The sequence below is a fragment of the Pollachius pollachius genome, assembly GCF_949987615.1.
Source record: "Pollachius pollachius genome assembly, chromosome: 2".
NCBI lineage: Eukaryota > Metazoa > Chordata > Actinopteri > Gadiformes > Gadidae > Pollachius > Pollachius pollachius.
The window spans coordinates 37,379,375-37,406,345 of NC_136935.1; the positions used below are offsets into that span (position 1 = coordinate 37,379,375).

Below are 26,971 nucleotides of genomic sequence, written 5' to 3' on the forward strand. Positions count from 1 at the left end.
CAAAGCATTAAAACAATTAAACAAAGGAAAACAAATGGCAGCCTAGTAACATAAAAAGTTAAAGATAAAATACAAAACATGGAAAACATATCATGAAATGAAATATAATCATAAAAAATGAATAAAATGGGAATGCCAAAGCGCAACACAAAATGACATGACTCATAGGATTTGCGCACACACACACACACACACACACACACACACACACACACACACACACACACACACACAGTCACACACCGCTCCACATGTCATATGAATGTTCCACTGAATTGTAATCAACATGTCTCCTAGCTCTCCTTAATCTGTAACCCTGCCATCCCATGACATGCAATGTTTTTTCAGTCAGCAATCTGATTGGTGTGTGTGTGTGTGTGTGTGTGTGTGTTTGTTTGTATGTGTTTATGGGCTTATACATGTGGGTAGGTGTGTATGTGTGTGAGCGTGCATTGTCGTGTGTCAGTGTGTGTGAGCTGTCATGTGCCATTGGCAGACATTCAGCCCCCCTCCCTTCCATCCCAAGGTCAAAGACTACAAAGACCAGCGTATGATTGGGTGTCGCATCCCAGCGATGCTCACAGAAATCACTTCAAATTCATCATAATCGTAGTCATAATCAGGAAAATGAGCGCATGTTAATCACGGTCTTGGTAAACAGAACAGACTAGAATTACACAAACTTCTATCCAGTCTGTTTATGAGTTGTGCTAATCGAAAGGAAAAAATATAAGTCATAGCTATGTCATACATATTTACGTATGTATGAGATGCTGCTAAGGCAATCTATTTGGTTTATCCAAAGAAAATGTTGCGAAAACATATGAAACAAATATTTATTCAATATGGAATACTTTAAAGAGGTTTAAATTTGAGTGAAGGGGGTCTTTAAAGTATCAGGGTTAGGTCCAGTCCACGTTTTCAACGATTTTATATTTGTACATTTTACAGAGGTTTGGCAGGCATATTAACAGGGCACTGTATTTGACTCGTTTTTATAAGACAGTATAACTTATCTTTTTCTCTTTTTTGCAGCATAAAGCTGTATTGTTTATAACTACTACTTTAAGTATGTGAACATTTGTAATTTGAATAGTACAATTGCTTTTCGAAAAATATAATAAATAAAATATCAAAACGTGTGTACGTGCGTTTATGCGTGCGTGCATGGATGCGTGCGTGCATGGATGCGTGTGTTTGTCTGTCTCACCTCCTGGGAGTGCGCTCTGCAGTCTCTGCAGGTTGGCAGGGGGCAGTAATGGTGGAAGACGGAGCCAGACAGGTTGTCTATCAGCTCGCCCTCCAGGGAGTCTTTAATCAGTAGAGACACACTGTCCAACCACTGGCTCTCCTGCAACATACACACACACACACACAGGCACACGCATACAGACACACATATGCACACACACAAAGACACAAAGACCCACATGCATGCACGATCACGCATGCACACACACAAATGCCTCATTAGAATGAAATTATGGAAAACATTGGGGGATGTACAGTATATATTAGCCCTCTTATACCAGCTTCCAAGGTGGTCAGCCAACCACTGTAAGATATTCAAACTGCCAACAGTGCCAATGAGTCAGGTACAGTCACCCACTACCACTCTATAAAACACAAACATGAACAAGGAGAGGAATGTTTCCCACCAAGGACATCCAACACTGAGTCAGGTTGCAGACCTTGAAGAAGAGGCTTCACACACAGGTGTGTGAATTAAACACTTCCCAATGGTGGAGAAACGTAGGGACGGAGGGAGCAGAGAGTGAGGAGGATATTTTTGGGGTTGCTTATTTAAACAATCTCACTCTTTACAACCCACAAATCGTACATACAGCCTCTTTAAATGTCTACAGTGAGATACAAAATGGTGGCCCTGTTGCCCTACTGATGGTGCTCTTAAGCCCACCCAAAGCCCCGGGGATAGCTGTACCGTTGAGGCCGTCCTATTTCCTACAGGTCATCTGTTTTTAGAAAGATGATGACTCCAGTTATCTTAAGGGCCGCTAAATGGGGAGATTATTTTTAAATTGCTCTTTATTCGCCTGGCTTCAATTGAATGGAAATGAATTATGACCATTTCAGCGTAAACATAACATTATTAAACAGGAAATACCTCAGTGGCTTTCTATCCATCTCCTCAGTCAATACATTACCATCCAATTCCACTGAGCGACCGGGCTTAACAGTTTTAATGAATAATGATAGCCCCTTGAGGAATATGATCCTTTCAATATATTACTCCCCAACATCATTTACCCTTTTGATTGAGTCAACAGAAGCCCTGAGTAAACAAAATACGATCTAACTGTTCCTCAATATCGGTTTGTATTTGTTGTCTGTGAATCAAAATCACAAAGCACACAGTACAAAATATTATTTTCTAGGGTTAACTAGCCTTAAATACAATATGGTGGCTTGTTGATAGTACAATCCCTTCCTTTTTTTTGGCACAATCACATATTCCTTCAAAGTTAAGTAAATGTTAGCTTTGCACTTAATTGTTATAATTCTTTATCAGTTTATCAGTTGTTTTAATGTCCAATCTGATAAATGTTTGAATATCAAGATACTTAAACTGCTAACCCACGCTGTCAGCATCATATATATATATATATATATATATATATATATATATATATATATATATATATATATATATACACAGTATACACTACCGTTTAAAAGTTTGGGGTCATCCAGACAATTTCATGTTTTCATGAAAACTCACACTTTTATTCAACAGTTTTCGGCTGTGATAACACAATTGCACAAGGGTTTCCTAATCATCAATTAGCCTTTTAACACCTGTAGAAATCTGTACACCTACGTAGATATTCCATTTAAAATGTGCCGTTTAAAGCTAGAATAGTCATTTAGCACATTAACAATGTCTAGACTGTATTTCTGATTAATTTAATGTTATCTTCATTGAAAAAAACTGTGCTTTTCTTTAAAAATAATTAGGCCAATTTTAAGTGACCCCAAACCTTTGAATGGTAGTGTATATATTGAAAAACAACCTATTCTATTGTTTACGTTAGGGAACAGGCTGAAAAACAGCACTGATATACTTGAAAGTATACACGTAATTCCTCACGAAGATGAATTTGTGTATTTGTCGTAACTTTCCCTGTGGGTATCACACTCTGTGAATGTAATATTATTTTTAACCGCTACTGTCTGTGTGAGTACATTAGGCCATTTCAGTTATCATTGTCATCACAGTGAATAAATATTTATTCTTCCGAACACAAAAGATATGTTCTGTATCAGCTTTTCTTCTGTCTGGCAGGGGCATCTTGCAAGTTGAAGCTTGTGGCCAGCAGTTTTTATTACCATCTTCTGCAATATTTGGAGCCTAGTTGCCTAGTGTGGCATCAAAGTTATTTTGGGAATAACATATTTTTGATTTGTGTAGATACTAAAGTTCTGGGCTATACCATGAAAGAGAGCAGATAGCTGTTGATGTCTGTGACAACTCTGAGTGCTGACATCTACTGATCCTTCAAGATAAGTCTGTTATGTTTACTGGTTACTGTTTAATCAGAATGATCTGTCATCCTCCACAAACGATTCAGTCAATAATCTTTCAATCTTATTTGTCATGCTCTGGTTACGCTGAGTCTTGAGTTGTGTAGATATGTAATCTCTCTCTCTCCCTCTCTCTCTCTCTCTCTCTCTCTCACTGTCTCTCTCACTGTCTCTCTCACTGTCTCTCTCACTGTCTGTCTGATCTCACATAAAAACAACCAATAACAAACCTACAGAAACAAACACACAGCCTCCACCCAATCAGCCTCCACCTCCTACAGCCCCACACCCTCCACTCACCTGCGCCGGGGAGTACAGCCTGCATTTGCGGTGCCTCTGTGCTTCGTACTGTGTGCTTCCTCCACCACCACCTCCTCCGCCTCCACCTCCTCCTCCTCTTAACGTCGCCGGCCCCCCGCCAGCCCCACCCGGCGGGGGCCCACCCTGGCCCATCATCATCGTCATCCCAGCTCCGGGTCCTCCTCCTCCTCCTCCTCCGCCGCCGCCGCCGCTTCCTCCTCCGCCGACGGAGGCCCCGGTTGCCCCGGCGATGGCTCCCAGCCCCCCGGTCATGCAGCAGAGGCCCCCCTGCGCCAGCTCCAGCTCGATCTCGGCGTCCATCTCGGCGTCCTCCTGCGCCTCCTTGTTGGAGTCGTCCAGGTGCTTCATGAGCACGGCCACCACCACGTTGATGAGCACGAACTGGGCGGTGAGCACGAAGGACACGAAGTACAGCGGCGAGATGAACTGCAGGCCCGCGTGGCAGCCGTAGTCGCTGCTCGACTGGCCGGGGGGGCAGTCCCTCAGGGTGTCCTGGGGACGGGGGGCGGGGGGAGGGATGGGGTGGGCGAGAGAGGGTGGGAGGCAGAGAGAGAGAGTTAGAGAGGGAGGGAGGTAGAGAGGGAGTTAGAGGGTGGGAGTCAGAGAGAGAGAGGGAGGGAGATAGAGAGGGTGGGAGGCAGATAGAGAGCGAGAGGGTGGGAGGCAGAGAGAGAGGGAGAGGATGGGAGGCAGAGAGAGATAGAGGGTGGGAGGCAGATAGAGAGAGAGAGGGTGGGAGGCAGAGAGAGAGAGAGGGTGGGAGGCAGAGAGAGAGGGTGGGCAGCAGATAGAGAGAGAGAGAGAGAGAGAGAGAGAGAGAGAGAGAGAGAGAGAGAGAAAGAGAGAGAGAGAGAGGGTGGGAGGCAGAGAGAGAGAGATAGAGAATGAGAGAGTGGGGGATCGGGTGGAAGGGAGGGATGAAGGGGTGGTGGAAGGCAGAAAGAGAGGGAAAGAGAGATGAAGAGTGAGAGAGAGGGGGACAGGGGGGAAGGGAGGGATGAGGGGTGGAGGGAGGAAGGGAAGAAAGGAGAGCGAGAGAAGGAGGGAGGAAGAGAAGAGGAGAGAGGCAAAGGGTAGGCAAAGAAATCAGAGGGTGACGGGAAATAAATTGAGGAGACAGTGAGTCGGGGTGAGACGAATGGCGCCAGAGTGGAAATGGGAGCAGAGGAAGCAGGAAGTGAGGTGAGATGACGGATTAGTGGCGGTAGACCGACAGCGAAGACGCAAGAAAGTTACCGTGAGCGACGGCAAAGTTGTCAAAATAAAAGTGCCTGCAGCCCTGAGTCAGTGATGCAGCACTTTTTAACAAACTTCAAGCAACTAAATGTTCTGGTGATTTAACATACGAAGTACAGACTTGTATGTACAGCGCCCATCTGCACAGTTCCACACTAGAGAGTAACTTGTACTTGCTTGCATTTCTGTTTCTGTTCTAGCCGTCATCCACCAAGAATTCCCTAATCCAGTCACTAATTATATCCCTAAACCATCTTCATAATGCGAGGTCCATGTGTTGTACCAAGGACCACATAATATGCTCCACCTCATGAACGAACTATGGTGAATGAACCACTAAACATATCAGGAAAGACCCTCGGTCACCCTGACGTGCAGATCTATATTTCTGATAACGAGGTTCACATAAAGCTATGGCGCCGGCCTCTGTGGTCTCCGTCAGGAGGATAAAGGAGGTGATTCAGTAGTGTGATTCACGGCTAAGTACAACTTTCTACCGCTGTCCCCCGCCTGCTGCCACCCATAGTCCGTCTGAAAGCATAATCAGTCCTGATCGTGTCAACTCCCCCTGCGGTGTGTCAAACGCTTCAGGTGTGATTGCAAAACATTTTTTGCGCAAGGGTCTGATTAGCTGCACAAAGGATGTAGCCCAGATTGCCAAGGAAAGAAGGAAAGAACATTAATTTAAAAAAAAAAAAACATTTTAAAATTGTGGAACGCAGGCGGCATAAACAACAGAGAGTTCTCCCCGTGTGGCCGCCGGTCCGATGACCCGGTCCAAACCAAGACAGCGTTACTTACTGGGGTCAACTCACCACCTTCAATCAAATTGATGAAGTAATTCTTTGTACATAGATGTGTGTGGCGATGCAGCATTTTCAATGGAGTGCCGGTGTAAAGGTCGAGTTGCAGACCATAGACGGTCTGAGAGTATGAAGGGTGTGGTTGTAAGGGTGGAGGTGTATAAGAGGAAAACAGGGTGTAGGTGGAGGTGTATTAGAGAACAAAAGGGTGTAGTGGTGTAGGTGGAGGTGTATTAGAGGACATCAGGGTGTAGCGGTGGAGGTGTATGATAGTACAACAGGGTGTAGGTGGAGGTGTATTACAGTACAACAGGGTGTAGTTGGAGGTGTATTAGGACAACAGGGTGTAGGTGGAAGTGTATTACAGTACAACAGGGTGTAGGTGGAGGTGTATTACAGTACAACAGGGTGTAGGTGGAGGTGTATTACAGTACAACAGGGTGTGGTGGAGGTGTATTACAGTACAACAGGGTGTAGGTGGAGGTGTATTACAGTACAACAGGGTGTAGGTGGAGGTGTATTACAGTACAACAGGGTGTAGGTGGAGGTGTATTACAGTACAACAGGGTGTAGGTGGAGGTGTATTACAGTACAACAGGGTGTAGGTGGAGGTGTATTAAAGTACAACAGGGTGTAGGTGGAGGTGGATTAAAGTACAACAGGGTGTAGGTGGAGGTGGATTAGGACAACAGGGTGAAGTGGTGTAGGTGGAGGTGTATCACAGTGCAACAGGGTGTAGGTGGAGGTGTATTACAGTACAACAGGGTGAAGGTGGAGGTGTATCACAGTACAACAGGGTGTAGGTGGAGGTGTATTACAGTACAACAGGGTGAAGGTGGAGGTGTATTAGGACAACAGGGTGTAGAGGTGTAGGTGGTGTATCACAGTACAACAGGGTGTAGCCATGCGGGTGGAGGGGTATTAGAGTACAACAGGGTGTAGCGGTGGATGTGGAGGTGTACCTTCATGATGCCGTTCCAGTTGTCCCCGGTGGAGACCTGGAACAGCGTGAGGAACGCCATGCCGAAGTTCTCGAAGGTGGCGTGGCGACTCATCCCCTCGCACGGGTAGTCAGCGTTACACACTGGGAGGGGAACGCACAACACAACTCATAGATACACAACACGTAAATCAACAACACGCACACTTATAACAAACACAACAGGTCAAATCGAGAACCACACCGATAGATAGACCAATACAAGCAGGCCGACAGGGGGATAGATAGAAAGGCAGACTGACAGATTGATAGATAGAGGACATCCCATCTGGAGTGTTGGTACTCCAGATGGGCTTTGCATGAGGGTTTTTGGGGGGATCAAAGGGCCTATGTTTGGGTAATGGGTTTGTCTACGGGAACACGGGGGCACCAGGCAGCAGCCGGTGGCCGGCCCCTGAGATCCAGCGGATACATTATTAAACATGGCGGCCATGTTGTGCATCTCAATGAGAGTGTTGGCGGGGGGGTGTTGATCCAGAGCACCCGGCCACAGGGAGAGGTGCTGGGATGACCGCGTCTCGCCAAAATGTATTCATCGATCAGCGAGACGCAGTCATCTCAGCGCCCGAAACCTGCACTATGTTACTTTTTTACTGCAGCTATTCACTATTTACTAAATTATTTACTAATAAAATGGTTCTCGATATACATGCACCCAACAACGAGTCAATCCATCCAGGGATTTATTTTTCTCAGCTAAATGTGTTTTTCTGGTCAACACACAGACAGATGCGTGTGCTTCTGGCTGTAGCATGGCTATATAGCTCTATCATATCAGATGACACTGTCATCTGACAATGTTGATCATGTTTAGCTATATCACTAGAGGCTGCTAATGAACACTAACAGAGTGCTGAAATAGAGCTATCATGAGCTGGATGAGATTCTGGACTTTTCCTGGATTATTCCAGTTAGACCAAGTACAGTTCAACATCAGTTAGAGGATGTGATTCTGGATTATTCAGGTTCGGACCAGTCACTAGGTAGTCCCAGATTGTTCCAGGTTGTTGCGGTTCCCCTCACCTAGCTCCCCAAACAGCTCCACTCCCAGCGCAGCGTAGATGAAGAACAGCAACATGAAGAGCAGGCCCAGGTTACCAACCTACACACACACACACACACACACGCACACACACAAACACACACACACATGAAAAGGTTAATAAACAACAACCACATTTCTATATAGAAGCTTGGGCCTCAGCTATTTAATGAAATATTACTTTCTAATGTTTTCTGTGGTGAAATATTGTAAAATACTGCTTTTAAGTTAGTCAAAACTAGACCTAGAGGGCACGAAATATGATTCATTGAATAAATATTGTACAGAAAGACAACCTTTTCACATATCCACCGTACTGCATAGGAGTGACTCAAACCACATATCTGGAATGAGTTTCCCCTCTCTGCCATCCTGCCGCCCTATGCTACCCAGCAGCTATGCCACGCTGCTGCTAGGCTATGGTACACAAAGATATACTGAACCCCTGGGCAGCTAGTGGCACAATCCATCAGTCACCTGCTGGTGTGCCCCCCCAACACACCCTGCGAACCCCAGTAATATGATTAACACACAGCGCCTCACTGTGTGTGTGTGTGTGTGTGTGTGTGTGTGTGTGTGTTGATATCATAAATACCAGTGATGATTCTGGATACATTACAGAGGGGAAGGTTTTTAAATGTAGGTGTAATATATTCACACATTCCCTGATCCCTGGCCTGGGAGCCAGACGAATGTGGCATCTGGCCCCCATCCCGCTCAGACAGATTCCCAGCAGACCTGGCCTGGGTCCAGGCCAATCACAACCATTTATCTACCACATGATGGCTGGACAGAGGAGCAGCCTATGGGTTCACCGTTGAGGCCGTTTCATAAAGAACCAAGATGGCTGGCGCTGATGGGTCACGTGCTTCGTTGTGATTGGTCGGCGGTCTATCCAACTGTGTCCCGACGCAGTTTAGTTGAAAGTGAACCAATAGGTTCCACACTAATATGGATTTGCGAATTAGTCTGGTGATGTCAAGGCACCTGAACCCCACTCGGATGAAGAAGTGTAAAGCTGTGTTTTAATCCAAGAGAGAAGAGTAGATTAACGCAGTGCTGGAGGAGGCAGGAAATGGCCATTTCCTCCTCTCATCCGTATCTCTCTCTCTCTCTCTCTCTCTCTCTCTCTCTCTCTCTCTCTCTCTATCCCTGCCGGGGCGACACAGCATGAAAGGCTACAGCATGGATTAAACAAAACACAGCTTTGGATAGACTCATCCTTCCAAGGGTTAAGGAGAGAGAGGGAGAGAGGGAGAGGGAGGAGAGAGAAAGAGAGAGAGAGAGAGAGAGAGAGAGAGAGAGAGAGAGAGAGAGAGAGAGAGAGAAGGAGCAGTGGTAGTGTGGAGGGACCAGGAGACCCCGGGGAGGACAGGAACAGACGGCATGTGGCAGAGACAATGTGGTTCCAGAGACTCTGATGGCTCTACCCCTGGTCTCCGAGTGGAGCCAGCCACTCTTGTACCAGGATGAGCGAAACATGTCATTCCTGTCTCTGTCTTCTGTTCTGTATGCACAGCCTCATCCCCCTCTGCTCACTAGTTTCAAACTATCCTCCCCTGTGGGGGAAGTGCTCCACACTTCAAATTCAATCATGCAATTCAACTTGAGGCAATAATTGAGTTGTTTAATTGAGTAGTTTCTGTTGGATTTTTTCAGTTCAGATGGGAGATGCACATCTGTTGGAGATGCTGCACAATTTAAAATAACAGAAGAGAGAACATGGGTACCCCAGTATGACAATTGTTACCACGGTGATACCCTGGTGTGTCACAACGCGATATCTTGTACTTGATGAGGGAGGGATGCACTGCTTTAGTACTGAGAGAGATCTGAGCACCTTTGCCAATCAGGCGGCTCCTTTCATGGCATCAGTGTCGGAAGTATCACAGATGTTTGCTGATGTATTTTTTCCCCCAGCAGGAAATACCATATATGGATACTATTCCCATGATCTTCCTGTGTAGGTCCACAGATATGCTCATTCAACGATAGATAGATAGATAGATAGATAGATAGATAGATAGATAGATAGATAGATAGATAGATAGATAGATAGATAGATAGATAGATAGATAGATAGATAGATAGACAGACAGACAGACAGACAGACAGACAGACAGACTTGTACGGGGACAGTTGTGATTGGTCGACCCCCGTTTGAAACTGGCCTGCTTAAACCTACGTTGCTCCAGCATTTCGTTGTCCTTGGCAACAAGCGACCAACACAATAGCTGTAGTTGCTGTAACAGCTTATATTACCTTTAATGACTATAAAACATTTTCCAAAACCCTCTGGTAACCAAATTCAACGTTTTTGTGTTTTTTGTTGTTGGTGATTCTGTCAGTGATTCGGATGTGCAGCGAGCCTTCAAACCAAAGGAAAAAAACACCACAGTAAAATAGAGAGGCGCATTACGTCTGCTCAACTGAGAGAGAGCAAGGTGGGGAAAACTATTTGAGGAAAAAGAGGAAACTGCAGGAAGAAACATCTGAAATTACATTTGAGGATCGTTCCTGCTGTCAAAGACAATAATATCAAGACAAATGCACGGCCGACTGAAACTCAAGTACACACAAAACCATTTTATCCTATGGATGAATGTACAAGATTACAGCAGTTTTATTCCTCAGATAAGGGCAGGGAGGTATGGAAAACCGTGTGGAACAGGAGTGAAGGCAGATAAATGAAATGGAAAGAGAAGAAATAAAGGAAGAGAAGGAAAAAGGAGGCGAAGGAGGAAGGGTAGGAGGCGAGGAAAGAGGAGGGAGAGGAAGAGAGGCGGGCGTTGCTGTGGGTAGTTGGAGGGTACGCAGTGATGGATAGAGGGACGAAGGAAAGCGTTCAGAGAATCTAAATATCGACCAAACAGAGAGTGTGTTTCTGTGGAATGGAAGATTAAAGGGAAGAGGAGTCCTCGGAAAAAAGGATCCATCCATCAACAGCTCCTCTCCTGAGCAGCGGAGGTCGTCGGAAATCACAGAGCAGAACCGTAGAGTTTACAGCTTCAAACCCAAAGGGATCATATCTTGGGACACACCAGCATCAAAGACTCTTCAAGGAAGTCCTCTCCTAGGTCCTCAGAGCAGCAGGTCCTCCATCATCCTCACCAGTGCTAATTCACTCTGGAGGGCCCTTGTGACAAGCTCAAAGCAAGGTGTATGTGTGTGTGGGTGTGTATGTACCTGTGTGCATGAATTTGTGTGCATGTGTGTCTGTGTGAGTGTGTGTGTGTGTGTGTGTGTGTGCTTGTGGTTTGTTTGTTCATGTGTGTGTGTGTGTGTGTGTGTGTGTGTGTGTGTGTGCATTTGTTCTTGCGTGGGTGTGTTTTTTTGCAGGTACGTGTGTTTGTCTGTGTGTAGTGTGTGTGCAAGTGTATGTGCGTGGGCGTGCGTTGGCGTGCGTGCGTGCGTGGGTGAGGGTGTGTGGGTGTTCACCTGAGGTAGAGCCTGAACCACCGTGTCGAGCAAGGCCCTCATCCCCGTCGCCATCTTGAGCAGCTTCAACACTGGGGGAAGATCACAGAGAGATTACATCACCTTCGCCGGGAGGGTGTGAGTTTCTGTGTGCGAACGTTTCGGTACTCCTGAGACTGAGTTAGTGTGTGTACGTGTGTGTGTGTGTGTGTGTGTGTGTGTGTGTGTGTGTGTGTGTGTGTGTGTGTGTGTGTGTGTGTGTGTGTTGGTATCAGAGTGAGTAGAGTGTGAGTTCTTGTTTGTGTAACGGCTCTGCCACACCAGCCCCGTAAGCCTAGCAGAGTGAAGAATGGCGAGCCTCTACATCTGTGTAAATCAATTGGAGGAGCTCCTTGATACCGAAGGGATTATATACGAGATGATCACATGACCTTTGACCTAAAGCAAATACTTTCATGGGTAATCGCCGAAGAAACCATCTATTTTTGCACATTTCTAATCAGACAGCATTTGAAGTTCAGTTTGTTAAAGAGTAGACAACCTAACGAATGAATAATGGACTGTACCGCAAACCTTTCATTGTGTCTGATCAGCCTGGCTCGGACCAGTGGAAATTTATCATCACAGCGGGAAAGGTTGTTTATCTTGAGATGATCAGTGAGTGCCAGGCCAGACATCAGTTAACAAGGATAAGGTCAAGTTGATCGGAATCAACAATGTCAAGAAAATAATCAGTATGATGAAATGTTTCAGTCTTGTGCTGTGTTTTCCGTTTTGTGTGTCTGAGTAAGGGACACATACACACACACACACACACACACACACACACACACACACACACACACACACACACACACACACACACACACACACGTAAGCACACACAAACGCATTAGGGCTACGATGATTCAAATCAAAATGGGAAGATCAATAACAGCAGAGTTTAATACAGTGTATGGACACTGCAAGACCGATATGTATGGCATTTTCCTCTACACTACAGTCTCATCCAGCGGGAGGGAGAAAGCTCCGGATGTAAGCTTCCCTGCTGCCCATTAGAGATTCAGCTCAACCCCCAGCGGACTAATTTCCGGAGGAAGAAGAGGAAAACTGAACAAAGACGAAGAAGATCACTGTGTGTGTGTGTGTGTGTGTGTGTGTGGTGGTGGGGGGGGTTGGGAGTTGCACGACAAGAAGATGTGGAGAGGTGGAGAAAAGCAAAACAATTAGCTGGAGCACCAAACCCCCATCTACCCCCCACCCCCCGCCCATGGGATCTGGACACCCCCTATATGAGGAGAGAGATGGGGAAAGAGGGGAGGGGGGGTGTAGGAGATGGATGAGGAGGGTGAGGGAGGGCGTGGTGGACATGAAGGGCGGGAAGATGGATAGGGAGGAAGACGAGGAGGAGGAGTAGGAGGAGTCAAACGAGAGGTGCTGGAGGCCGAGGTGATGGAGGAAGGGGTGGAGAGGGTTGAAGAGGTGGGGGTGGAGAAGGAGGGAGGGAAGGAGGTGGTTAGGAGGCGGAGTAGGAGGAGGACTGTGAAGGTCCTTTCCGACTGTAAGTGTGTTGGGGGCCTCTCTAGACACTGTGAAGCACTGTTTGTGAATGGCGCAGACAGTCAACGCACATACGACTGCATTTATAGTTGCCGTTTTGGCCACAGCGCGGGGGTCGACGGCAAGGTCACGCACTCATAGTTTTAGAGGTGCGCGACACGCAAAAGATTGCCGTATGATGCGGCCCAAGGCCCCTGGTGACGTCAGGTTTTGCTCGCACGGTTCAGGCTATAAATTGTGTTAGTAGCTGTGTTAGGAACCCGGTGGCGCTCCACCTGTTGAAATGCCAGGGGCTGCACAGTCCACACACACATGCACATACACACACACAGAAGCACACAATGCCGTGGACACACACACTGCTCCGAATGTCAGAGCTGCTGTTGAATTACTGTGTCAGCCGGATAGCTGACACATTCGGAGCTGTGTGGGTGTGTGTGAGTGGGTGTGTTTCTGTGTGTTTCTGCGTGTGTGTTTGTGTGTGTGTGTTTTTCTGTGTGTTTGCGTGTGTGTGTTTGCGTGTGTGTGTGTGTGTTTGCGCGTCTGTGTGTGTGTGTGTGTGTGTGTGTGTGTGCGTGCATTTGTGCGTGCAGGCGTGTGTGTGTGCTTGTGTGCGTGTGCGTGTGTGTGTGCGTACCGCGTGCTATCCGGAGCACCCTCATGATCCTGATGATGGTGGGGTTGATGGGTAGCGAGGCGTTGATCTCTATCTCCTCCAGGATGATGCCCATCACAGACAGCAGCACTATGGCCAGGTCGAGCTGGTTCCACCTGCAGAACACACACACATGTACACATACAGACACACACACATTTTTACAGACACATAAACATAGACATTCATATAGACACACAGAAAGAGACATTTGTACGTGTAGGTGCTCATTAATGACTTTTCAATGTATTTTATGTCTTAACCCTACATGTTCCGTAATATTAAGTCACTGTATTCACTGTCTAACCCCTACCTGCTCCTTAATGACCTGTCTCTGTACTGTCTAAACCTACCCGCACCTTAATGACCTGTCTCTGTACTGTCTAAACCTACCTGCTCCTTAATGACCTGTCTCTGTACTGTCTAACCCTACCTGCTCCTTAATAACCTGTCTCTGTACTGTCTAACCCTACCTGCTCCTTAATGACCTGTCTCTGTACTGTCTAACCCTACCCGCACCTTAATGACCTGTCTCTGTACTGTCTAAACCTACCTGCTCCTTAATGACCTGTCTCTGTACTGTCTAACCCTACCCGCTCCTTAATAACCTGTCTCTGTACTGTCTAACCCTACCTGCTCCTTAATGACCTGTCTCTGTACTGTCTAACCCTACCCGCTCCTTAATGACCTGTCTCTGTACTGTCTAAACCTACCCGCTCCTTAATGACCTGTCTCTGTACTGTCTAACCCTACCTGCTCCTTAATAACCTGTCTCTGTACTGTCTAACCCTACCTGCTCCTTAATGACCTGTCTCTGTACTGTCTAATCCTACCTGCTCCTTAATGACCTGTCTCTGTACTGTCTAACCCTACCTGCTCATTAATGACCTGTCTCTGTACTGTATAACCCTACCTGCTCCTTAATGACCTGTCTCTGTACTGTCTAACCCTACCTACTCCTTAAGGGCCTGTCTCTGTACTGTATAACCCTACCTGCTCCTTAATGACCTGTCTCTGTACTGTCTAACCCTACCTGCTCCTTAATGACCTGTCTCTGTACTGTCTAACCCTACCTGCTCCTTAATGACCTGTCTCTGTACTGTCTAAACGTACCTGCACATGAATGACCTGTCTCTGTACTGTCTAACCCCTGCCTGCTCCCTTATGACCTGTCTCTGTATTGTCTGACCCCCACCTGGTCCTTTATGGCCTGTCTCTGTACTTTCTGACCCCTGCCTGCTGCTTAATGACCTGTCTCTGTACTGTCTCAACCCTAAGCGCTCTATAATAATAACTGTCTAACCCCGACCTGTCCTTGAAGAAGCGTCGGAAGCCAAAGGCCACCAGCTTCAGCGTGGATTCGATGACGAAGGTGGAGGTGAAGAAGTAGTTGCAGTACTTCAGTCCTGTCTCCAGGGACTGAGGGCGAGTGACAGAGCGATAACAGAGAGAGAGAACGAGAGAGAGAGACAGAGAGAGAGAGAGAGAGAGAGAGAGAGAGAAAGGGGCAGAGACAGAGACACAGAGAGAGAGAGAGAGAGAGAGAGAGAGAGAGAGAGAGAGAGATGGAGATAAATCATTGTACAGAACACGATTTAAATCCTGTTTCAAGCAATCTGGTAATCCATTCTGCCAGACTAAAATGGATATTCATGTCATGTTTATGTGCTTTGATGATTAGAAGTGTCTGTGGCTTTAATATACACATACAGTTATCAAAAAGACCAGGCTTGTAATTGAATATAGTTTGTTCTCCACTGTGGAATCAAATTACTTAGGGAAGAGAGAGAGAGGTATAGACAGTGAGAGGAGGGAGAGAAAAAGAAGGATAGACTAAAAAGAGGAAGATAACTTGACCAACCAAAAGGGCGCTGCTATTGACAGTGCTAATAGCGTGTGTATGTCTGTGGCTGTGTGTGTGTGTGTGTGTGTGTGTGTGTGTGTGTGTGTGTGTGTGTGTGTGTGTGTGTGTGTGTGTTTGTGCACAGTTGTGTTAAGTGGGCTTTGGCAGTAGCTGCCAGCCTCTTGGCCTGGTGCAAAATGCAGTCATTGTGTTGACATGGCTTTAATCCGAGTGGGGGCAGTGTGCGAGACGGTGTGGAACACAAGACACACTGGAGGGGCCGGTCCGCTGCTCTCTGCCCGGCAGATCATTATCCCCTCAGCGCTCTGCCTGTAGTCTGTCATCCTGAGGCCTACACGGCCTCTCAGCTCACGCACATGATGGAAGCCACACACACACACACACACACACACACACACACACACACAAACAGGCGCACGCACACATGCATACAGGATCACGACACATTGACACACACAGACACACACGTCTGCATGTGACACAAACACACCTGCAAGCACCCTGTCTCTCTGTTTATACATGTCGATTTTGTCTTTCAACTGTGAACACCTAATACAAAACCTTTACCAAAGTAGTCATTTAGCAAACGCTTGCATCCAAAGCGAATGACAGGTGTCTCGACAAAGCATACAAAAGGATATCGGAGCAACTACACCCTTTTCAAAATTCCCTTTCAAATAATGGCCTGGCCATAGTGCCCCATAGTAGGAGTGCTTTCATCAAAGTGTCTTTAAATCCAAGCGCTGTAACAAACAGCAAGCCCACCCTGCCTCCTCGCGTGGCCCCAGCCCAGGGAGTGAGGGGGTGAGGGACCCAGGGAGGGGTACCTTGGGCTGGCTGTAGTGCTCCAGGGACATGGTGATGACGTTGATGCAGATGATGAAGGTGATAGTCAGGTCCAGGTAGTGGCTGGTGCACAACGTGTGGACGGCCAGGCGGGTGGGGCCGTACGACGCAAAGTAGGGGGTCTTCTGGGCCTCTGGAGGGAGAAAGAGGGGGGGGGGCATAGAGTTAAAGAGAGGAGACAAGAGGTGAGATTCAGGATTTACCATTGTGACGAGTTGTGAGAGTTGAAGGGGGAGCTTGTTGGCCAGGAGGAGAAACATAAGGAGAAGGAGAGAGGAGGGGATAATGCCCCTTTCACACAAGCAGAGCATCCCTGAATTGTTCCGGAACATCTCCTGCCTGGGGTCACATGTGAATGGGAACAGGGATCAAAATCCAGAACGATCTGTGCGGCCAATTTCCCTTCCGAGGGTTGGACAGATTATAAGCGAGCAAGAGAGCGAGTGAAAGAATAGGAGAGCGTGAGAGCGGTGATTAACGGCTGATTAACAGAGGGGAAGATCAAGCGTTTCGGACTTGGAGGCAGAGAGACGTCCCAGAGGTGAAGAGGGTAGAGGAGGCCCGGAATGAACTGAGATGATCACAGAGAGGATCACAGAGGCTTCCACACTGCAAACACTCTGGTATCAGTCCTGAGGCGCTGGCAGATCCGTCCTTTCTTCCTCTGCTCTCTCACATTGTTCTTCACAACCTTTTATTGCCCTTGGAGCATTTTTAGGTCCGAAGATTATTCTTGCGACTCCGACGGCTACGATTTACACAGAAGAGTTGAAAACACGGGAGGAGAGAGGTAAGAGCGTGTGTGGAGGAAGAGGAGAGGGAGAAGTGAGGAGATAGGAAAGATTAGAGAGAAGAGAGAAAAGAGAGACGAGAGGAGAGAGACAGGAATACAGCCTGTTCTGTATGAAGGCCAGGAGAGGACCAAAGCTTCTAAATCACCAGTAACAGTAAAAAAAAATGATGAGACTGACCTCTGGGCTCCCCCCCCCCCCCCCCCCCCACACACACACACACACACACACACCGCTCCACAAATACATCCTTACGGACAAACACACACGCACACACACACCCCTGCCCAAACCCACACAGAAAATCAACTGCGGCCCTTACTCCTCCTCTTTTTCTCCATGCGCCGCTGGCGTTTCTCCTCGCGTCGCCGGGCCTCCTCCACCTCCTGGTGCTGCCGGCACTTGTGGAAGTTCTCTACCACCACGCCCACAAACATGTTGAGCACGAAGAAGCTGACGATGAGCAGGAAGGAGATGAAGTACAGCAGCATCCACGGGTTGTTGTTGATCGCCGGCTGGAGGAGAGCAAAGGAGAGGAGGGCGGAGGGGGAGAGAGGAGAGGGAGGGAGAGAGAGGGGAGGGGGAACGAGAGAGGAGGAGAGGTAAGTGGGGGGACAGAATAGGAGGGTGAGGAGAGGAGAGAGGGGGTGAGGATGAGAGAGGAGGTTCGGGGGAGATATTAGTGGAGAGGGAGGAGGTTTGGAGAGGAGGACAGGGGGGGAGAGGATAGAAATAGGAGGAGAGGAGAAGGAAAGGTGAGAGAGGAGAGGGTGGGAGAGGGAGATCAGGTGAGGTGGGAGAGACACACAGAGGAGGAGGAGGAGGAGGAGAGAACAGAAGAAAAACGAGGAATTAGAGGAAAGAGGTGAGAAGAACCAAGAGGAAATGAGGGCAACAACAGGAGGTAAACATCATGAAGAAAAGTGAAAAAGGAGATAAGAGCGAATCAGAGAGGTTGGAGGAGGAGGAAGAGCAGACAAGGCACCACACAGAAATGGTTTACGTGTCTCAGCTATCAAACAGCTATCACTTAAGAGTAAAAGAGGAACAAGAAGCAAGGTGTGAATCCATCCAGAACAACGTCAAGAGGGAGCAGAGACACGGAAAGAGAGAATGATGAGTTGAAGACAAAGGAGGGGTGGTGAAGAGTTAACCATAGGGATGAAGTTAAAGGAGGAGATAAAAACAGAAGGATCACAGTAAAGGAGGGAAGGAGATGGGAGTGATGTCAAACTTTGATGAGGAGGAAGATGAGTGTAGAATATTTCTGACGGTACTGAAAGAACCATGAATACAGATGATGGGCGAAGCATTTTTAAACCACGTTTTTAAATGAGTCAAATAGCTTTATGCTAATAGTACGGCTCCACCAGCCACCATTGATATGTGTCAGTGTGTGTGTCTGTGAATGTGCATGTGGGAGACTGTTTGCGCTTGTGTGAAATCTCAAATCGCAAAAACGAATTGTGCACATGCATGCCTTTGTGTCTGTGTGTGTGTGGTTGTGAGTGAATAAGTGAGTGTGTGTGTGTGCGCGCACACACACTATGTTACCTGCTGGTCGATGCCCACTGCGTCCAGGCCGTGGTACATGATGTTGACCCATCCGTCTTTTGATGCCAGAACAAACAGGGACATCAGAGCCTGGAGGACACACACACAGTCATGCACCCCCATACACACACACACACACACACACACACACACACACACACACACACACAAAGGCACACATACACACACAGACATGCACACGCAATCACACAAACTATATTTACCAAATATTATACTTCATCAACACTCAGGAGCAGGTAGGGGGTAATTCTAGAATCATCAGCAGTGAGTTGCAATACCTACCTGCCCCAGGTTATCAAAGTTGTACTTGTGGTGAACCCAGCGGTAGTTGGCCAACTGGCAGTCTGATTTATTAGTGATGTTCCTCACATCAAGACCCAGGCAGTAGTAGAACTTCCCCTTGAAGAGCTTTTGAGGAGCACACACAAACACACACACACACACACACACACACACACACACACACGTACAGACGCACACAAACACACACACAGGCATGCAGACAGGAATGCACACGAAAATAACACAGACACACACACACACAAACACAAGCACACACAGACACGCTTATGAACACACACATACACACACACTCAAACATTGATACACACAGACACACACACACACACACACACACACACACACACACTCCCACACAGACACCCACAAAGAGAGGAAAGTGTCAGTTGTATTTTCAGCTCCCTGTATTGTGTAACCTGTGAGACCAAACACGCTGCTGAATATCTACGAAATTGATGATGGTCCTGCAGAGACTTTTCACCTTCCAGCACATCAAAGAAGTAAGTGGAATATTGTATCCATCCGGCCATGAAGAGGGTGTGGGAAATTATTAGGGAGGATCTCGTCTCTATCCCCATTGACATAAACACGTCCTAAAACTCCTAAAAAATAAATTATGAAAACTAAGGGTGATTTATTGGCAATACTTTTGGCTTTTTCATGAGACTTTCAACTTGGCGTCATGAATAATGCATTTCATTTTGCCTTTCAGAGTTAAAAGTTTTAATTATTGAAACTAAATAACTCTGAAATGGTAGATTTCTCAACAATTTTCTCGATCAACACACTTAATCCTGAGCTTTAACGATAACTGGCAAATCTCTTAGATATGCCCAGTTTGCATTGCTGCACAGCAGGTCCAATGTTATAATGCAAGTCATAGCTTTGATCGTGTTAATGATTCTAAAATATAAGTACAGCGCAAAATATGAATGCAGTTCAACATACTAAAACATATTCGTCCTTCCGAGCTGAGATTGTCAATCTCTCAGGGTGAGTGGCACGTAGCTCCGGCCCCATGAAAGAATCAAACCTGCGAATCTCTACAGGGCCTATGCGGCTATAGCAGTAAGGTGAGCCACCAAACAGACATGTTTTTTAATGTTTTAACTTACATGTTTTGCCAATAAGCCTGGTCTGGCGTCTAAAGAGACAGCTGACCTTGTACACGTATAACCTAGCGATAGAGGGTAACAACACTTCCTTGGTGGCAGATCAGAGGACCTCCAGACTATTCTACTAAGTATTTTACAGCGCATCAGTTTCAAGATTCTCCTCACCACCTACAAAGCGCTAAACAACTTTGTACCCTCTTACATAACAGACCTCCTCTATCACCACTCCCCCACTCGCCGCCTACGCTCCGCTGATGCCAACCTTCTCACCTCCATCACCAAGACCAAGTATCGCACCCTGGGGGACAGAGCCTTCACCATAGCCACCCCTACCCTCTGGAACTCCCTCCCTCTGGCCATCCGAAACTTTGACACACTCTGTTCATTCAGAAGTCAACTTAAAACCTATCACTTCAGGACCACCTACAACATTTGACAAATCATCCTCCGCCATCTTCCACTCTCTCCCGCTCTCTTAATGTGTTGCCTATTGTTGTGGTGTTGTTGATTTTTTTTCCCTTTTGTTTGATTGTCTGTATGTATTCCTTTCTTATTTGTAAAGTGTCTATAACAAACGGATCAATTACTATTATTATTATTATCATTTTAATAGGATTAGTTTCTGAGTTTTGGCGTTCTTTAATGAGTTTACAAAGTGCTTTTACCTGAATAGCTAATCTCTTAGAATACTAGAACGATGTATATAAAAAACAACACAAGGACACGAGCGGACAGAGAGCAGCGATCAATAAATACAATTAAACACAGCAATAAAATAGAGTATTCAATCAAAGACAAGAAAGATAAGGTAAGGCATGAACATATAATTAAATACGCATACATTCAAGTACTATAGGGTGTGTGACAATAAAAAGTGTGTGTTGCTATAGGAGGACTGAGGGTGTGTATTACTATTCAAGTAAAGTAAATGTGTGTTACTATTAAAGCCCAGAGAGAGAGTGTTACTATTAAAGTACAGTCAATGTGTGTTATTTTTTAAGCACAGAGAGCGTGTTTCCATAAAAGCACAGTGAAAGTGGGATACTTTTAAAGTGCAGAGAGAGTGTTACTATAAAAGTACAATCAGTGTGTGACTATAAAAGTACTATGTAGCAAAGTGAGTGAGTGGCGGAGGGCACCTGTACTCCCAGGATGCCGAATATGATGAAGAAGGCGCAGCAAATGAGGACAATGTTTCCGATGGGCTTCAGAGACGTAATGAGGGTCTCCACCACCAGCTTCAGACCTGGAGCCCTGCTGATCACCCTGGAGAGAGAGAGAGAGAGAGAGAGAGAGAGAGAGAGAGAGAGAGAGAGAGTGAGGTATAGGAAAAAAGAGAGAGCGCAAGAGAGCAAGAGAGATGTAGAGATGTAGAGATGTAGAGAGAGGTAGGAAGAGTTAGGGAGAGAGAGGTAGAGATTGAGAGAGATGGAAACTTTTCAGAAATGCATTTCAGTAGTGGGCGGGATCAGAGCTGACTGGATGTTCTCTGAGAATACCCAGCATACCCCGCGCTCCTAGTCTAGGGTGGAGGTGACTCCAGGTGTTATGGAGGTTATGGGTGGTGTTACCGGAGGGGTCTTAGAGTCCGTAGCAGGCGTAGGACCCTGAGGACCCCCAGGATCTTGGCCCCTCCAGCCATGGACACCACGATGTCAATGAGAGACACAAACACCAGAAAACCGTCCAGGACATTCCAGCTGCTACGCAGGTAGGCCCGCTCCCCCAGGTAGAGCCCCATAGACACCACCTGCAGAGTGAGAGAGAGTGAGAGTGAGAGTGAGAGAGAGAGAGAGAGAGAGAGAGAGAGAGAGAGAGAGCGAGAGAGAAGTTGAAGGAGAGAGGGCGAGAGAGCGAGGTCAGGGAGACAGAGGTTAGGGTGAGAGAGGGAGAGAATGTCAAGGTAGAGGTCAAGGAGAGACACGCAAACCGCTGTTATGGCAACAATCAAAAAGAGGCAGGCGACAACGAAGGCCCCATGCAAAAAGTGGAAGCAACAGTTTTACATTTTTAAACGTCTTTGGAAACGTGAATGTTTATATTCCATGCCAATGAAGCTTTGAATGCATTCAATTGTACTGAGAGAGAAGGGTAGAGGAAAAGGAAAATAGGGTGAGATGAGTAAGGAAAGGAGAGTAGAGAGGAGAGAGGGCCAGGCACACAAGATAAACATCTCAGTGGTCTCTACCCTGGTTGTTTAAGGCTTATGTAAAGAGCAAGCCATTACTTATGCTCTGTCTGTTTGACTAGACACACCTTGACAAGCCAGTGGGATTGATAAATCTATAGAAATTTAGAGTACACATTGTGATATTGAATATACTGAATAGCCTGTTGAGGTGATTCCCTTGTTGGTAACCAATGGAAAAAGTTGTTCATCTCATCATTTCTTATTTCAGGGCAGCGGGACTTTCATAAGGTTATGACCCAACAGAAAACGTGTACGTAAAAGAAAATAAGGCCAAATACCTCAAACAATTAATTATTACAACAATATCATAGTAATAGAATAGATAAATATGATATTTATAGATATATTACGGTATATTACCCTCGTTAAACAATCCAAACCTTTAAACAGTATATGTAAATATGCATTTAACCGAATAACATCCTCCCAAAATGGTACATTCCCCCAGTACCCTCGAAACACCCCTAAAAAGGCACACTGGTGGAACTGCCTTTGTTTCCCAGTTCATACTGTGGCGGCGTGAAAAAAATGGACGCAAGTAATGCTTGCAAAAAAAATAATTTAGACCATGGTTGTTATGTTATTCCATGTATGCATAAACTAATAAATATCAATAAACACAAATGAGTCTGGTGGGCTTTTCCTGGAACTCGGGAATATATTGATTAATCCATGACTTCTTCTGTTTTCTTGTGTGGTGTCCTCAGACTCAGAGCAGCCAATTGGAGGAGCTGTGTGCTCTATTGAGCACATGTCTTTGCTGGACATGGGACTGTGGGAGCTTGGTGATATTATGATGCTCCCTTTTGGCTGCTTCTAGTGCCTGAATCCCTGCCTGATCCTTAAAAGGTTCAGTGATGCGGGTCTGGTGTCGGGTGCTGTAGTGATACTCGGCTCAGTCTGGATGTTCACTGAGCCAAAAAACATCTTGCAGGTGGTGTGTTGTATCTTGAATAAAGAAATGGTTGGAAACGTTCGGAGGCTTGAGAAAAATATGCTGATGGAATCTGTGTGGCTATTGCTGCCAATGGGAAACGACTAGGTGGCTCCCCTGAGCAAAAACTTTAGATTAAGTATCTATAAAGTTTGCGGTATACTTATCCACTTTTTGATTGTTGTCAAAGGAAATAGAAATTGAGGGGAATTATGCGTCTACTATCTCTTGATAGAGACTTATCTCTAGCTAGGAGCTATCAGACTCTCCCAGAGTGTATAACTGACTGATTAGTAGCGGCATGGGAAAGCCAGTGTTACAGTCCAACCAAGTGTGTGCATGCACACGCGCGCGTGTTGGTGACAATGTGTGCGTGTGTGTGTGTACGTTTGAAAACCAGAGACAGGAAGCCCTGGTGATGGAGTGTCTCCGTGTGTAATTAACAAGCTAGTTTAATTACTTTTCCTCTGAGGGGAGAGAGACAGAGAGAGAGAGAGAGAGAGTGCATTTCACTCTGGACCCTGGCTTGTTAGTGACAATGATCAGAGAAACAGGGAGAGAAGGCTGGTTGCTTCCGTCTTAATCTCTCTTTTCACCACTGAGGGAAAAAAATCAATAGTGTGTACCCGACCACTTTGTCTCTCCCTTCTCACCTGCCCCACTGTCTGGCTAGCAGGCTGTCCAGACCAGGGCGATAGACACAGATAGTCCGAACGCTTCTCAAAGAATTTGTGGAAGAAGAGGATTTCTCTTGTTAGGCACTTTGTGTTACTGTTTTGCACTAAAAGCGCTGTATAAAGCGCAATATACTTTATAAATAAAGTTCTATGTACTAAATAGAGTATAAAAGTTAGCTGGCCTACATCTGTGAGTGAATGGCTGACGGCAAATAGCTAATGGCGAACCACAGACACAAACCAGGACTCTTCTCTAATGAGGAGTGACAGAGGCACAAGCTATAAGAAGGTAGGCTCCCCATCTGATGTCATTGGTGCGCTGTACTTATGTGAGCTACGTGTCTTCATTAGCTGATGGTTATTAATACATCAGAGGGTGCCAACCTATAGGGTCTATAATGTACATCAGCTGGGAAGAGCCTGAAGATGTGGAGGTCGTTAATTATGGATGCCACCATGGTCGGAGAGAGGGGTGGTAGAGAAGGGACAAGTGACAAAGACAGTGAAATGAGATAGAAGAAAAAATAAAGAAAGAATGCAGGGTGTGTATTTGCATGTGAGTTTGTGAGTTTGTGTGTGTGTGTGTGTGTGTGTGTGTGTGTGTGTGTGTGTGTGTGTGTTCCCGTATCGATGTACTGTCCAGACCTGGCTTACCACTGACCAGAGAGAGATAGCTTTCTAATTAACTTCCTTTCCAGCTGTCCCTTCTTAAGAAGATGTGTGTGCTTGTGTGTGTGTGGGTGTGGGTGTGGGTGTGTGTGTTAGTAAAACAAAGGAAGAAGAAAGCTGTTACCTTGACAGTCATCTCCGTGACAAAGATGGCAGTGAATACGTAGTTGGAGACGGTAAGGAAGAGACGCTCCTGGAGGAAGGAAGGAAAAGAGAGGAGGAGAGAGGGAAGAGATATACAGAGAGGAGGTAAGAGAGAGAGGGAGAGAAAGAGAGAGTGAGAGTGAGAGTGAGAGAGAGAGAGAGAGAGAGAGAGATAGCAATAGAGGGAAAGAGAAAGAGGGAAGAGACATACAGAGAAGAGGAAAGAGAGAGAGAGCAAGGTTTTTGTTTCAAAGGATGGACAGAAAGAGCGACAAAGACAGGGGTGAACACAAAGAATTAACAGGGAGAGAGGCAGAAGAGGAGATTAGAGAAGAGGAAAGGAGAAGAGAGGAGAGGAGGGGGAGGGATTAATTGGAATGAAGAAAATAAGCAACATGGTCCTCTGTAGCTCAGCTGGTAGACTGAGGCATTAACGTCCTGGGTGATTCCCGCTGAGGCCACCCCTGCTAACATCTGCTTGCTTTTGATGAAAGCCTCCTCCAAAAGTTATTAAGTGTTTAAATGTAAAAACGGAGACACATTGATTTCCAACAGAGGCTGAAATGCTCACATTCTAAAAACCTTCTTCTGAAATCACAACAGACCCATAGTCACATGACCCAGCCTCAGTAGGAGTAAAATCACACTAGAATACTCTTTGAATGTTCATGTTCACAAACAAAGAAAAATTCTGACTGTATTAGTTTATACTGATTATATGAAATAACATCTGATTAGTTTGGATTAGCTAAAATACATTGGAGGTTGGATTATTTTAATTATTTTAGATTTGATTAGTTTCAACTAGGATCACAACAGATCATATGACTGATTTTAGATAAAAAATGATGTTATTATTATTCAATTTTAAATAATATCCAGTTAAAATGCTATCAGACTAGTTTAGATCTCCTCCGAAAAGTCCAATTACATGATAATTCATTAGATTAGATTAGATTTGATTTCCAATGAAAATGAAAGCAGATTACATTTATTAAAATAACATTATATAAAATGATTGAGATTAAAGTGTATTAGATTCGATTAAAAAAAACTGTTATCTAAACTTCAGATAACCACAGCGTCTGGTGACCTCTCTTTAAACATTCATGCTTTTGATTCTAAAGTACAAATGTTTGATCAGAGTATGTGCTGTCTGGGCCATCAGATGCTGGGTCATACAGCAGAGGACCAACCCTCGCAGGGGGCTCACCCTGTCTAATGAGGGTCCAAGGAGGGGTCTGAACAGGGTCTATGGAAGGGTCTAACCAGGGTCTAAGGAGGGGTCTTACCAGGCTGCCCTGCATGATCTTAGGCCTCTCCAGAGCCACGGTGATGCAGTTGAGGAAAATGAAGGCCAGAACCACATAGTCAAACAGCTTGTGAACGATGATGGAACGACACAGTTGACGGAACCTGGAGAGTTGAGGGGAGATAGGAGATGAGGGGAGGAGAGGAGAGAGAAGCGATGAGGAGAGGAGAGGAGAGATAAAAGATGAGGGGAGGAGAGGAGAGGAGAGAGAAGAGATGGGAGATTAAGGGAGGAGAGGAGAGGATAGAGAAGAGATGAGGTGAGGAGAGGAGAGAGAAGAGATGGGAGATTAAGGGAGGAGAGGAGAGGATAGAGAAGAGATGAGGTGAGGAGAGGAGAGAGAAGAGATGGGAGATTAAGGGAGGAGAGGAGAGAGAAGATATGAGGAGAGGAGAGGAGAGAAAAGAGATGAGGGGAGGAGAGGAGAGGAGAGAGAAGAGATGAGGGGAGGAGAGGAGAGAGAAGAGATGAGGGGAGGAGAGGAGAGGAGAGAGAAGAGATGAGGGGAGGAGAGGAGAGGAGAGGAGAGAGAAGAGATGGGAGAGGAGATTAAGGAGAGGAGGACAGGAGGAGAGGTGAAGGGGCGAGATGGGAAGGGGAGAGAGAGGAGAGTAAGGGGAGAGAAGGGAGGAGGGGGAGGACAGGAGGAGCCGAAGACATCTGGTATCAGCTAGGAACATGCACGCTCCCAAATGCACATTGTCCTAAAACTGTTACTTTTGACAGACTTGTCCTAGAAAGTATACACAGTATTTGGAGTGTAAAACAAGTGATGCAAGGAAAATCACTCACAGAAGCACACTATGTATTCCCTACTGGAGAGGGGAGTCACTCTGCGGCCTACACCTGTTCTGCTAAGAAGAACCGGTACTGTTCTGTATATTCCTCGGCTCTACAATGGACCCTAACATCACATTTAATCTTTCTTTCTTTTCTGTCTCCCATTCAAAGACCCACACACACACAAACACACACA

General features: G+C 46.1%; 1 protein-coding gene across 1 annotated transcript in view; it reads right to left on the reverse strand.

Moving 5' to 3' along the window:
• cacna1ib (calcium voltage-gated channel subunit alpha1 Ib) overlaps positions 1-26,971 on the reverse strand; it is a gene marked incomplete at its 3' end in the record, with an annotated part of 112,183 nt that overhangs the window by 8,967 nt on the left and 76,245 nt on the right. The window contains exons 20-34 of the mRNA XM_079730335.1: positions 25,976-26,099; positions 24,664-24,732; positions 21,640-21,818; positions 21,208-21,334; positions 18,936-19,061; positions 18,633-18,722; positions 17,401-17,593; positions 16,269-16,420; positions 14,887-14,996; positions 13,560-13,693; positions 11,384-11,454; positions 7,927-8,005; positions 6,866-6,987; positions 3,844-4,356; positions 1,211-1,351 (exon numbers count right to left, since the gene is read on the reverse strand). Of these exons, the coding sequence (XP_079586461.1) occupies positions 1,211-1,351; positions 3,844-4,356; positions 6,866-6,987; positions 7,927-8,005; positions 11,384-11,454; positions 13,560-13,693; positions 14,887-14,996; positions 16,269-16,420; positions 17,401-17,593; positions 18,633-18,722; positions 18,936-19,061; positions 21,208-21,334; positions 21,640-21,818; positions 24,664-24,732; positions 25,976-26,099 (2,230 nt within the window). The remainder of the gene's footprint in view (positions 1-1,210; positions 1,352-3,843; positions 4,357-6,865; positions 6,988-7,926; positions 8,006-11,383; positions 11,455-13,559; positions 13,694-14,886; positions 14,997-16,268; positions 16,421-17,400; positions 17,594-18,632; positions 18,723-18,935; positions 19,062-21,207; positions 21,335-21,639; positions 21,819-24,663; positions 24,733-25,975; positions 26,100-26,971) is intronic.